The sequence below is a fragment of the Zingiber officinale genome, chromosome 9B, assembly GCF_018446385.1.
Source record: "Zingiber officinale cultivar Zhangliang chromosome 9B, Zo_v1.1, whole genome shotgun sequence".
NCBI classification, from domain to species: Eukaryota; Viridiplantae; Streptophyta; class Magnoliopsida; order Zingiberales; family Zingiberaceae; genus Zingiber; species Zingiber officinale.
The window spans coordinates 21,083,232-21,097,075 of record NC_056003.1 but is presented as its reverse complement, the minus strand read 5'-3'; the positions used below and the strand labels follow the sequence as shown (position 1 = coordinate 21,097,075).

Below are 13,844 nucleotides of genomic sequence, written 5' to 3'. Positions count from 1 at the left end.
ATATATATATATATATATATATATATATATATATATATATATATATATATATATATATATATATATATACAGAAATGATATGCTTGCGACAAAGCCGAGCGGACCGTTGCGGACATGTCTTCCTGATCGGTCACCAGACCGATCAGGGTGATCGGTTCCCTGATCGGTCTGGTGACCGATCAGGAAGGCATGTCCGCAGCGGTCCGCTCGGCTTTGTCCGCAGCATATCATTTATATATATATATATATATATATGAAAGATGGCACGTTTGTTAAAGCAATTTTCTATTTTTATTTTATGAGAAAATAGAAAACATGGCTTGATTTACTATTTTCAAATTTATTTTCTAGAGAATAAGATATCATTTTATTTTATGAAAAAATAGAAAATATCTGAAAGTCCTTTTCTAATAAAAAGAAAAACACACATTTTTTGAAAAAAAAAATAAAAATAGAAACCAAACTGTATTTTATAGGCTTTATAATTTTAAATTATCTAGAACAGATTAAAAATAAAACAAAATCAAACACTATAAAACTATTATAACAGTTATTTAATAGCTGTTAAAGAACGAACAATCAAACAAAGTCTGCAAAATTTGGCAGATCAAAGCATCTTTACGTTCAATATAGCTAATCTGATGAAAGTTGCAAAGCCAAGGCTCTTTTACTATGTAATTCACTACAACTTTCACCCATAATGCTTGTTTCATAATGATCTTCCTGCTGGTTACTGATTCTCATTTGTAATTTGCAGAAACCTCACAAGTCACAACATTATTCTTGGAAGAAAGCTCAAATTTCTACATGACAGATTTCTGAGTTACACCCCAGAACCTTGAGCTACTAGGCAGGAATTGCCAATCATTAGTCTCCTTGAAAATCAGTGATGGCGACGTTGCTAGTCTAGTCGTTTTTCTCCAAGAAGTGACATCACGGGAAGAATTTGGTGGGGGGTCACTCGATGATCAGTGTTGATTCTAACCCTTGAAACAGTTGGGAGAAAAACTTCTGCCCGAAGAAGAAAAGAACATATAAAGGTTTAGCACCATGTATCCTGTCCTAATCGAAACTAAAGCCTTCATACCACTTGCAGAAAAGTTTCCAGTACGTTGCCAAGTGAAGGTGCAGTGTGATGTCATCTACCTTGCACAAGTGCTCTTGAGTATGTCCATTTGCCGCTGCTTCTACATTTGCTTCCCAGGTTGTGGGGCCAGAGGTTTCGGACACTAACAGTTGCTCGTAGTTGCAGCCATGGCATCAATGCTTGTTTCAGCAATAGCAACAGTGGAAGCTGCAAACAAGAGAATCAGAGAAAAAGGAAGACTTTTAGAAGAAAAGAAATATCGCTCCATTTGATGCATGATGATCATCTCCAGTCTAAAAATAATTCACTTGGCCACTTGTTCATACCAAAAAAGGAATAATTCGCTTGTTAAAAGCATGTATTATAAGAGAATGAATGTTCAACTGAGTCAAGCTAGTTATCATACCAAAAAAAATGATGAACCAAGTAACACTGAAAGTTCCCACTGCCCGCCAAAGTAAATTGGAAAACACTCATGGCGGGCAACCTAAAACCCCAGTATTCGGTGGCTGTGCACCCCATTTGGAGGAAAAATCCTTGCAAATGCACCGTAGCTGGGGATCGAACCGTAGGTCCCTGGGTGATAACTTGACGCCCTTCCACTGCACCATAGCAACTAGTTATCATACAATTATAGCAAAAAGTAATTACACTAACCCAGATGTCCCTCAAAGTCCATCCTATGTGAAGAGAGGTAAATCACAGGATCAATTTATAGCTGAACTAGTTATCAAATAAGAATAGATGCTAGGGAGACAATTGCCTATTTGACTTTTAGAGAAGATGACAATTTAAGAAAGATTGGGAGGTTATTCGATTCTTCAGATAAATAAAGTGACTCGAAATCTGAAGGATCTTAGACCAAATAATGCTACTCATGCTTATTCTCACAGCACAACTACAACTAATGATAAGGCCACTAAGTATATTCATTGATTCATCTTCGTCGTCATAATCAAGTCATTTTTGTCCCGAGTATTTTGGTTTGGTTACATGAATCTTGCCCCTCCATTGAACTCTATCTATGGTTATATCACTAATATTATTTAAATGAACTATATAGGATCACTAGCGTGGCCAAATTATGCTTCAACATTGATCTGTTGTGTTGAGACTCAAATTATATTGTAATCTAAGCTGATAAATAAAGAAAAACTGTAAATGTAAACCGGTAAAGTGAAAATTTGAGATTTGATAAAGCATAAAAAAAATATAAAATTGCCACAATGTCAATCCTAAACTAAGATAGGAAAACGATGAGGGTTGCATTAGACCTACATATATAGTCAATCTTATAGTCAAAACTTTTGAACAAGTCTTTACCTGGTTCAATGGAGGAATAGAATTGTAGCTGGCTCCAAATAGTTGAAACTAATAGGCTCGATGATGACAACAATTATGATGAAAAAGACACATCTTTCTCATTTGCTTGCGGTAGGCGCTTTCCATCCACAGCTGGACGGAACAATTTCTGCAACTTCAGAAATGCTTACGATCATCTTAAACTTCCTATGATTATCTTCCAAGGTTACACAGGTCTGTAAGTCTTGAAGAGAATGACAATTCTGTCTGTTTCTGATCCCCAGTGCAACTGTTTCTTGTCATGACAAAAGTTTCACCCTGAAATGATACCTTTCAAAAGAAGAGAGAGAAGAGATGGAAGAATGAGATGCAAGGCTAGTGGAAAGCAGACTCAGATCCAACTATAGCAAAAGTAGCCAAACTGAGACAAACTGGTGATGAGGGATAGATAAATATAATGACTACAGACAACTGAATCAATTTTGCTATACTGGCCCAAAAACAAAGTTGCCATGTAAGAAAGTGATCAGTGACTCAGCCCATAACCTTTTTTAATTGTTTGCATGAAAATAAGCAACAAGGTAATTTGACTCACCATTTTGTAACTCTAGCACATTGTCCATCTCTTTCACCTTCCAACAAACTTAATTTGTAACGAAACTGTCCCTGAAGTACTGCAGTCACTTCAAGCAAAAATAACAAATAAAAATCATACTAATCCCACTTAATTATAGACTCAAAATAGAGTGAACAGAATTGGTTTAAAACCTTCTGAGTATTGATTGATCTCAGGCAGTGCAAGATAGATTGCATACAAGCTTGCACCTGATTTTGTAAAGAGTCAGAAGCATATGATGTGACGAGAAATGAACCTAATATGAACAGAAGCATTAGTCTCTCCCCTTGTAATTTGTAAGGCATATATACTGTACAATCAATAAAATAGATTCCATATTTGAGCATTAATTCTAACTGTTTTCACATTTGGACACTGATTATGAAAGTTAAATTCCTTTGACACATCACATAAACAATGCGCTTCTTACTGTGCAGATCATATATTATTGAAGTATATAACACAAAGTACAGAGGCAAGTGTCTTGCTACATGTACAATATTTATTTTTATACTTTATACTGACATATTATAACTGAGGAAGAATGAAAAGAGAGAGAAGAGTGGCATGAGCATACATCCATGAACTCTCCCTAGATTATGGGGTAAAAAAACTCAGCATTCGTTTGCATCTTCCCAATTCCAGGATGCAGTTGCCCTCACTTTCTGATCCCAAGTGAACATGTACATTTGATCCTTGTATACAAATAATCTCAATCATGTAGGTGAATATGGTTTGGTATCATTTGGTGTAGCAGATTATTGTCGTGCACCATAGGATCGTGAAAAGTTCCATTTGGAGATGCATGGGCTTCAGTTGCCATCTGATAAGGACTTACTCCACCAAGTGATCGTCTCATTTGCATTGATGCACCTAAAAAACCAATTACTTGATGGGGCTGATTTATGTCTAGGATAGATGAGTAGGAACTTGGCAACATGGGTGTAGAAGTTGAGCTTAACGGATTGCTAAGGGAAGATGACTGAGATGGAGAGGAAGATCTGTTATCTGGTAAATTGGCGGTAGTAATATCATGTATGCTGGCTCTCCTCTTATCTTTGCTACCTGAATGTAACCGGATGAAGTACTTTTGGGCATGACTAGCTACCTGAGTAGGTGTCCTGGTAACCACAAAATTATGGGAAATATTTCGCCAATCCCCTTTGCCATACATTTTAAGTCCAAGCAAGAATAGCCTGCAAAAAACCAAAAAGAAAAAAAAAAATTAGTAACCACTCTAAAGATTGATCATCTGACAATATGTTCCCTAAAGGATAAGTTAACTAAAGAACCCAATAGAGATGCATGGTTTAACATCCTCATACCCTCTCCAAGTTTAGAACAAACCTCAAATATGGACATATAAATCATAAATCTACAAATGGTGCCTTTCTGATGGCATGAGTTTTCATTCCTAAGTTATGAGTACGAGTCCTATATATATATATATATATATATATATATATATATATAGGACTCGTACTCATAACTTAGGAATGAAAACTCATGCCATCAAAAGGCACCATTTGTAGATTTATGATTTAACACAAACAATCCCTACAATTCCAAAACCAAACTCGGATCAACTAGAAGAAAGAAGAAATAGAATTGAGAGTTTCAAAAACTAGATCCAAAATTCAATCAGATATAAGCCCAACACTTTCACCTTGAGTTATACACCACCTTAAGATTGAGTTGAAGCTTATGAAAATTGAATGGACACAGAGATGACTTACTTGTGCTCCTCTTCAGTCCAAGGGACTCCTTTTTTCCTCTCCTGATCTGCCGCGCGCAGCCCTGACTTCTTCCCGCTGATATGCACCCCTGACTTCTTCCTGCTGATTGAATAAAGTTGCTTGACAGCTTTGAAGTCGCAATTGCTGTCCCAGTCCAGTGCAAAAGAAGAAGAGTCGTAGCTAGGACAGTGAAACCGCCCAGCTTCTATCTCGCTCACATCCTTCAACAAATCCCTGTAGTGTCTCTCCACGTCCGTTGTGGACTTGCCTGGGATATACACCGCCACTTTTTCCCAGCGGTCAGGTGTGTCCTTGTCGAACTCGGCCAGGGCTTTCTCGAAAAGCTTATTCTCTTCCCGGGTCCAGTTTCCATTCGAGAGCTCGCCCCAATTCCTCCCCTCGACAAGGAAGCAACTTGTGCAGGGGAAGCACAGTGCCGACGCTGGAGGAAGAACTTCCATCCACGATTTGGCCATCATCTCGCAAATTTATCTCCTGAACTCAAAATTAGGAGAAAGAAGCAACAGGATCCAAACAGTGGTAAAACAATGCGAGCTTCCAGTAGAGGACGTACTCACCCAGTGCCCTAAAACTAAATATTGAGGAAAATAATCAAACTTACGGATCCATAGCGAAATTAAAATGGAATTGTGCAGAATTTTCGAAAAGAGAAATCGAAACTCAAAATAACCAGAGGAAAACGTAAGAATCCAGTTAAACCTCTAGGTTGGCGTCGATGCGTCCTGAATCGACGGGAGAAGCGAAGAGACTCGAAGAGGCAGATGGTCGCTCAAAGATTCGAACTTTGTTCGCAATTTTGACGGGGTAGAGGAGAAGGAGAGTGGAGTGAGAAGAGGAAGGGTGAGGAAGGAGGCGATCTATATAGGCAGCCATGGATGGATGAAGCATCGAAACCTTGATTCGCTTATAAAGTTGGGCCTTTTCCCAATTCCCATGCTCCTAAAAGGCAAAAGCTACCATTGGGTTATTTTAAAATATCTCACGCAATTAACAGTTTTTAAAATACCCTTTAAATTATTTATTTTTATAATTTTCCTGTAATGGAAAAGAACTATTTTATCCTTTTACTCAATTATTAACGGCAGAAAATTAAAAAAAAAATACTTTTTTTATCAAGCCATTTTAAAAAATTAACCAAATAACACTTCACTTATAATTTTTTATTCATAATTTCTGGAGTTGTTCATTAGCTGCGCCTAACCCTTTAACTCTAACCTTTAGAGTACCTTTAGTTTAAATTATTATGTATAATTTTAGTTATATAATTATTACATAATTATATAATTAAAATTATGAGAATAAAATAGAATTAATTTAATTTAAAAAGTACGATGAAAAAACATAGTCTATCATGAAAAACTACCCATTCAATTTGATTTACGATTCATTACAATTCAAAGCTATTATTATTTTAAAAAATTTAAAAATAATAAATTTATATAAAAAAAACATAAAAAATAAATTGCACATGCTTATCCTCTACAGTGTCTTGCATTAAGAATAGTTTAAAAAATAAAATAAAATTCAGTTTAATGATGCCTGGACAACTTAAAAATTCAACATCCTTTAATTACGAATCCTATTTAAAAAAATTTATAAATTCATCATAACTTACCCTAATCCCGAGCTCTCTCTCAACAAATCAAGATATCAGGGTCAGCGCCATCAATTTTTTTTAATAAATTTTCAGCTATGTACATATTAAAAAACCAACCTAACCACCGAACCGACATTTTAAATGGGCTGAGCTGGTTATGGTTTTGGCTCAGGAACCGAGTCAACTGATACCCGCCTATTGACCCTGATTATGGGCCTGGGTCCGACCCAGGGTCGGGTCAGTTTTCATAGATTTCCCCCCACGAAATCGTTATTTGAAAACAACTTTAAAAAGCTAAGGTACCTGAAGACAAGTTTACAGTGCTATTACAAAAATCGAGCTTTATTAGTGCAACGGGGATACATTTTGACTTTACAACCTCACTAACATAAAAGGAGGCGAAGGCTAACTGCTCAGACCTGAAAAGGTCCACAAGACTGTAAAATGATATGACAACCGAGTCCCATGCTACCTGTAAAACTAAATAGCAAGGAAAAAAAGAAAACAGACTCCTTGGCTTGTTTAAACTGGCACGAACTATATCATACTACATGAAACAGCAGCAGCTCTCCCACAGATCTGTTACAAGGAGGGCAAAATGTTATAAAATTTAAGTAAAGTAGTGTATAAGTATATAAGATTCAGGACATCTTCAAAATAGTCCGCGTTGTTGTGTGTGATTCTGAGCAGAAGATGTAAGCTCAAGTTGCTGGTGCAGTGATGAGTAATTTGAGAAGATAATTCATGCGACAATCCTCATAAGCGGTTGAGTTCAACCATATTACTTTGAAAGGATGGTAGACTAGGAGTTGATTGGTGAAGAATGATAGGAGATATTTGAAGGTCTGAAAAATTGCTGGAGGTGGACCAGAAGACATAAAGTCTATGGCATAAAGACTGAAGCTGAGACCTTTAAACAAGTGATTAAAATCCTAAAGCTCAGGTTTTGGGATTAAGTGGTTGGGATGTAAAGTCTTTGGGTGTGAAGATCTAGAAGTAAAACCTTTAGGCATGTAGAGGTTTTTAGTCATTGGACAACATCACCATCGAGGATCAAGTAGAGATTAAAGACCTGGATTTTGTGTGAGCTGTGAGAGATTGCGCGTTAATTGTAATATGAGGTTTAGATGATGAGGTGAGTAAAGTAGGTAGAAACTGCAACCAAGGAAAACAAGGTTCCTATTTGTAATTTGCGGTCAAACTTGACCCCAAAACTTTGTGTAGACTTATGAAAGCGTAAGCCAGAACCCTCCAAATCCAAACGAATTAAGTCAAATGAAGATTGACCAATCAACTAGAGTATTGAGTCGATTATCGACTCAATTTTAATCTCTCCATTCAAAAGCATAATCCTCTTGATTAGCCTTGAGTTATCTAGACTAAATTCCAGTCGATTATAATACTTGTCCAACTGGCTGAATTGAACTTTAAAGTATTAGGTCATAACAACTATTTGTATAAGCTTAGTTGACGACTAAATTTCAGACAGCTAGAGAGAGTGGTTCGAAAACTAGTCATTACTTAGCCATTAGAAAATATTCTGTGTCAAATAACATGTTCCTCATTGTAATTTGCAATCAAACTTTGACCCCAGAGCTTTGTGTAGGCTTATGAAGGCGTAAACTGGAGCGAATTCAGGAAAACTCCATTCGAAAGCATAATCCTCTCTCTTAGCATTATCTGGACTAAGTTCCAGTCAATTGGAAAATTTGTCCAATTAAGTGAACTTTTGCGGATTATCTTGCAATACCTATTTGAATAAGCTTAGTCCACTGAACTCGATTTTCAGACAGCTAGAGCAGTTCAAAAATTAGTCGTTACTTAGCCGATAGAACCTACTATATATAAGTGTTAAATGTGTTTTTACTAGGAACTATGCCCAAATTTTGTAGTGATATCCAACATCCAAGGGTCCTAAAAAAATTGTCGAAAAGGCTTTCAAAGGCTTCTTCTAGGGATCTTGATGGTTATCTACACAAATCCTAAACAAAAGTGATAGTTCACATATTATTTCTGGTTTCATGACCTGCTGGCATCCAATAAATGCTCTTCATCTTAATAACTACTATGTCTTGTGGTTGATTTTTTGTGCCTTTAATCTAAAATAAGAATCATCACACCCTAAATCACAAGGATAATTAGGAATCAACATTGTGCTGTACTCCCTAACGACGCTAAGTGAAAGATAGAATTCTTTCACCAAGTGAAATTTTGTGCTTGAACATAAGAAGAAACCCAGGAAGAAAGAAAACCTCTCTCTCAAGTGACCTACATAAAAGGCAAACTAAATTCCTCTATTTAAAGCCTTGATAAATGTTTAGAGTTAATACAGTGAGCCAACTCAAGCCATTTGCAAAGCTAGACAGCCTTGATCTCTTTCATAATACAGCAAGGGAGCTCCATTAGGGTTCAGCCCTCTCAAGCCACCTCCACAACTAGATAGCCTTCATCTCTCCCAGAGTCCACAAATAGGGATCAAACCTTCACACAATTGTGCTAGCAAAACAAACATGAATAGTGGGCACCAAGCAACAAACAATAGACGCAGACAGATTTACATTGAAAAAAGGATTGAAAATGGCCAAGCAATAGAGTTAGTGTAGTACTCCCATAGTCTCAGCATAGATAGTCGCAGTCAAACAAGCTCAAACTGATGATACCCACTCCCAGTAGTTCTCATCCTTAAACACTATCATAATAAAACCTGACCAACTTCTAATGGCAAAAAGATGCTCAATAAGGGAAGTCAACTATAAACATCCGGGACCATCCAGACTCCTGTAAGACAAGTGATAAAGAAAGCAGACAACAAATATTCATCATTCAACGAGTTGCTAATTACATTTAGGAATATCTGTTAAACATAACTTAGTACGAGGCAGATTTGCTTCTGTGACAGTAAAATAAGCTGCAAGCTAGAAGTTAGTTATTGACTAATTTTTCCCCAAGAATGATTGTTAATCCCAAGTATTGAAATGAGAAAAAGGTCAACTTGTTTCAATTACATATATGGAATAAATTAAAACTCAGAAAACCAAAGCAACATCTAAAAGAGAGGCTGGTTATTAGTATCTAGCATAAAAAAAATCAAAACAAGAAAAAACCTGAAGAATGGAAAACAAATAAGGCAATTTTTCAAAAAGGAAAAATAAAAAACGGCAATGTTTTTCTTATGTAGTCTATATAGATTGGAACTGATATAGTGAATAACATGACACGCTCAGTCCAAATCTAGTGGTAGCAACTAGGCATAGAAGGCACAAATGAATAAAATTACACCAAAGCATAAATTCATTTTTTATTCAGATCATTTGCAGATGATATGAGTCAATGAGCTAAAATGGTTACTAATATTTTGAAGTGCTAGATAAAAGGAATTACCTTCTATGAATATTGATCAAGAGCATATTAGTTGAGTTGGTACTTCAATAGTACAGAGAACCTGAGAAACAATAAATTCAAACAAAAAAAAACAATTACATAGTGCATTTTTTAGTGTATGAGATTCAATACAATGCTAATTCACTCAATCAATACCTTGCCACCATTCACCTCGATTGGCAGCATCAGGGTCATTTGAATTTCCCCCTTTGTCATCTTTAAACTGAGACCATTAAAAGGTTGAGTTTCATGCTGTCATAACATTGTTCTTCCTAATTTATGAAATTTAGTGAATCACTTACAGTTTTTGGTGATCCAGAAACTTGGGTGGATGAAGAACTGTCATAGAAATCACGACCGCCATAGTGAACAGAAGAGCTAAAATAGGCTGATTCTTCATATTGATCAGGAGTTACAGGTTTTCCATCCATGCTCCGCGTCATTTGTTTCTTGGTTGGATTTCCCTGAGGTTTACCACCTGCAGAAGGATAATTAGATAAATAAAATTTCAACCAAAATTCTAATCCATTATAACCAAACAGTTGCCTCAAGAAACCTTATTGCCTTGCATTATGATTCCAGCATCCGTTAAATAATGAAGAGGAATATGATAGTTTGATCTCTAAATACTTCACTTCAACTAAAAGTAGAATAATTCGTTCCTTGAGAACAAGAACAGTTCCAAAGTACAAAATCCAAATAAACTGAATCCATAATAAGAAGGAAAAAAATAACTAATTGAAATCCAGAAAAAGAACAAGTCTACACATTCAACGACCTTGAGGTACGCCCTGAGCGTTTCCGAATTGTCCATCCGTCTTCTGCTTGCTCAGCGTCCAGAACAAGTCGTTCTGTGATGAATACTTACCCATCACCTGCAACGCCATGTCGGAAGACGAGAAAAATCTCATTTTGATGGTTCAATTGCATAGAAAAAAGGAATCAAACCCCTAAAAGATGAAACAACCGGCAAACTATCGACCTGCGAGAACCCACTTTCAAACCCCTAAAATACAATCCAAAATTCCAAGCCCCGCGAGCAATCAAAGAATAAAAACCCTGGACGCACCGCGGAAGCAGGGGGGAAGACGTTGCTAAAGTATCCAGGCGACGAGGATGACGAACCATCCTTGCCGGTGGGGAAAAGCTCGTCGGCGATCGACGAAGACTGCCTCTTTCCTCCTCCTTCCATCCGATCTTGACCCTAATCTTGTCGCTTCGATGCGTGTGGCCTCGAGATCGACTGAGAAAAAGGCACAAATAGGGAGAGGGAGTGAAGAGAGACGATAAAGACGAAAGCGAGGAGGAATGGCGGCGCCTCTGCTGCTGCTCTGATCGGTCGCAGTGTCGGCCTCGATGCCGCTCCATGAGGCCGCATTTATACGCGCCTCGCTCGTTCAATCTCGCTCTGCTCTCGGATTTACGCCATGGATTCGCGACGAAACCTTCGCAGATCGCCTTCCATTCCTGTCAACCTCAGTGTGCTTTGGATATTTTGGAATTTAATTAATTAAATAAATAAATAATTGGGACGGGTCACGTGACTCATATCCCACAGCACGTGTGCAAATGGATAATAAAAAGGAGTTATTTATTTTAAAATAGCAATTATATATATATATATATATATATATATATATAGAGAGAGAGAGAGAGAGAGAGAGAGAGAGAGAAAAAAAAAATTATGTTGCGGTGCAATTCTTGCGATTTTACTGTGGTGCATCATCTCTCTTCTCGTCTTCTTCGCCGACCTCGCCAAACCACCGAGTGCCGACCTTCCACTGGACGCCCGGCCACCGTCGGCCGGATCGCGGCCGGAATCCGGCCGTTTCGTGGCCAAAATCTGCCGAAAACGCTAGCAGACACAGCGCTGCCGATTCTGGCCGCGATCCGACCGGAGTTTTCGGCAGATTTTGCTTGGTTGATCGGTCTGGGGACCGATCAGCCTAGGGCCTGATCGGTCCACAGACCGATCAGGAGAGGCCCAGACCAATCGGGTTGGAGCCTGATCGGTCCAGGCCTAGATTTCTTCGCAGGTACAGATATAAAGACTCGCTGACATGGTAAGTACGCAGCAAAATCACAAGAATTACACCGCAGCAAAAATTTCTCATATATATATACATATTTTCTATTTTCATAATGTTACCGAAACAACCTCTATAATTTATTATATCAAATAAGCATTTTGACGAACAGGCATCAATAATTCTCCTTCTCCCCTTGAAAGATCCTTATCGCCTCGTCTCAAGCCACAGGGAAAAGAAAGAAGCATCTCTTTGTATAGTTTTAGTTGATTCTGGAGTTGTTTCTTCTTCGACTTCTTTCCGTGATTAATTTGGATGAGGATATTCTTATGGAATATGATCATCCTCGAATAAAGCCCATACTTCGTTTTTTTTCCGTTTATTTTTTATTTTATTTTATTTAGTTAACATCTAGTTTTTTTAATTTGACTAATATGGGTGATCCTATAAAAATTTCCTATCAATTATCAGTTTAAATCACTATTTTAGGTCTGTTTCTTATTTTAAAAAATACCTTACAATGCGTCTGAAATTTGAAAATGAATTATCAAATTAATTTTGTTAATAATGCATGTAATATACCTGATAATTGTATAAACAATTTCTAAAAAATAGTTTTTAGTGTGTTATTATAATATTGCATAGTTTGAAAAAATAATAATGTCATCAAATATTATAGTTAAAAAAATATAAAAATATATCCAAACAAATTTAAAAATTTGACATTTATAATCTAAATTGTATATAAATGACAAGTAATTTAAACCTTATCTTGAAAGTAGTTATAAAATAATTAATTCATTAATTTTTTTATTCATAATATGCTAATTTTAAATTTTATTTGTATAAAAAGATGCATCTTATATTTGAATTTATCATATTTTTTTTTATAATCCATATATTTGAGTTTTCGATTTAATTAGTTTGGGAGGTGGATGATGAGACTGTATAAACCGCCACCAGACAAATCTAAAGGAGTGTCTTGAATTTTTCATTTTATTAAAGAAAAATATCTAGTTGGGATTTAAATCATAGGAGTTTTAAACTATTCAATACTTTAATAGCTTAAAATTATTAAAATATATTTGATTTATCTCTTTTATGTTAGTCTATGATAGAATGAAAATGAATCAAGTATCTCGTGAGTAGCTCGTGAGTAGCTCGGTCAAAGCTCGACTCGAGCTCATTTTGACCGAGCTCGAGTCGAGTTCGAGTAGCTCGACTCTTCACTCGAGTCAAGCTCGAGTCTCAATATTAGTATTCGAGTAGCTCACGAGCTACTCGATTAATTATATGTTTATATATATTTTTAAAAATTATGTATAATTTAAGGGTATTTTTGTCCATAAGTATAAATTTAAAATCTAAAATTAAAAAAAACTACATGAACTCATCGGCTCATGCGCTTCCCAGCCGCACGTCATCCATCCTTCACCGTTCACTAAGTCCGTTTAATTGTTTGAGAGTAATGATAAGTTAAATTGTGCATATACCAGATGTATTATGTATGACATATATTGTGCATATACAGGATGTATTGTGGAATAAATTGGATGAAAGTATGTGCATATAGAGTATCTTTATATCTAACCAAATTTGAAATTTCTTTATTTTTTTCAATATATACAAGTAACAGGGACAAGTCAACTAAAATGCAATCAATTTCAGGTACTAAGATCTTAGCAAAATTCTCTATTACTTTGGGTGATATATTTAGTGTTTTGTTGTTTTTGCAATGTCTAGTATACTATTCCTTTTTACAATAAGAGTATAGTTAAGTTTTTGAGCTAAATTTGTTGAATTATTTAAATTTATGTTGTAGGCAATGTTAATCAATGTGAAGGATCTTCAACCCCTTTTTTGGATTCAACTAGTTCTTCTAGCCCACTCATAATGGATATTGGAATGACTCCTAATGTTTCTACCCCTTCAACATCTAATGATGTCTCTTAAAGAGTTGAAAATCTAGATAAAGAGCAAGAATCTCGAGATCATTTAAAGGAGGTCGATCTAGATCCATTTTCACCAAAAAAAAATACATAAAAAATCTGGTGTTGTTGGAGTGTATACTAAAAGC

At 36.2% G+C, this 13,844-nt stretch overlaps 2 protein-coding genes across 12 annotated transcripts; both read right to left on the bottom strand.

The window, feature by feature from the left end:
* Window positions 1-591: 591 nt before the first annotated feature.
* Window positions 592-5,698, bottom strand: LOC122023766 (transcription factor DIVARICATA-like). Of its 8 annotated transcripts, none has more exons than XM_042582063.1 (8): window positions 5,462-5,698; window positions 4,742-5,333; window positions 3,158-4,201; window positions 2,985-3,063; window positions 2,411-2,719; window positions 1,494-1,689; window positions 1,088-1,294; window positions 592-1,011 (listed from the first exon to the last, which is right to left on the bottom strand). In XM_042582063.1, exons 2-3 carry the CDS (start codon window positions 5,218-5,220, stop codon window positions 3,718-3,720), a joined length of 963 nt encoding a protein of 320 aa, XP_042437997.1. In that variant the 5' UTR covers window positions 5,221-5,333; window positions 5,462-5,698; the 3' UTR covers window positions 592-1,011; window positions 1,088-1,294; window positions 1,494-1,689; window positions 2,411-2,719; window positions 2,985-3,063; window positions 3,158-3,717. The 8 variants fall into 8 exon arrangements, with proteins under 8 accessions (XP_042437997.1, XP_042438000.1, XP_042438001.1 ...); XM_042582066.1 differs by having other exon boundaries at window positions 1,147-1,294; XM_042582067.1 differs by having other exon boundaries at window positions 592-1,294; window positions 2,985-3,072; window positions 3,158-3,261; window positions 3,583-4,201.
* A 967-nt stretch (window positions 5,699-6,665) lies between these two features.
* On the bottom strand, window positions 6,666-11,226 carry LOC122024513. Of its 4 annotated transcripts, none has more exons than XM_042583162.1 (6): window positions 10,810-11,226; window positions 10,519-10,615; window positions 10,043-10,218; window positions 9,897-9,963; window positions 9,741-9,801; window positions 6,666-6,938 (listed from the first exon to the last, which is right to left on the bottom strand). In XM_042583162.1, the coding sequence occupies exons 1-5, from the start codon at window positions 10,930-10,932 to the stop codon at window positions 9,785-9,787; spliced, it is 480 nt and encodes a 159-aa protein (XP_042439096.1). In that variant the 5' UTR covers window positions 10,933-11,226; the 3' UTR covers window positions 6,666-6,938; window positions 9,741-9,784. The 4 variants fall into 4 exon arrangements, with proteins under 4 accessions (XP_042439096.1, XP_042439097.1, XP_042439098.1 ...); XM_042583163.1 differs by lacking the exon at window positions 6,666-6,938 and adding an exon at window positions 8,624-9,137; XM_042583164.1 differs by lacking the exon at window positions 6,666-6,938 and adding an exon at window positions 8,624-8,855.
* Window positions 11,227-13,844: the final 2,618 nt, after the last annotated feature.

What these genes read in the sequence shown, in the direction of transcription:
- LOC122024513 (XM_042583162.1), bottom strand. Translation starts at nt 10,932, where the DNA reads ATGGAAGGAGGAGGAAAGAGGCAGTCTTCGTCGATCGCCGACGAGCTT. An exon ending in TCTTCCCCCCTGCTTCCGCG is followed by an intron (nt 10,616 to 10,809) that starts GTGCGTCCAGGG and finishes ATGGCGTTGCAG; the next exon opens with GTGATGGGTAAGTATTCATC. An exon ending in CGCTCAGGGCGTACCTCAAG is followed by an intron (nt 10,219 to 10,518) that starts GTCGTTGAATGT and finishes ATCCTTCTGCAG; the next exon opens with GTGGTAAACCTCAGGGAAAT.
- LOC122023766 (XM_042582064.1), bottom strand. Translation starts at nt 5,220, where the DNA reads ATGATGGCCAAATCGTGGATGGAAGTTCTTCCTCCAGCGTCGGCACTG. An exon ending in TGGACTGAAGAGGAGCACAA is followed by an intron (nt 4,202 to 4,741) that starts GTAAGTCATCTC and finishes GGTTTTTTGCAG; the next exon opens with GCTATTCTTGCTTGGACTTA.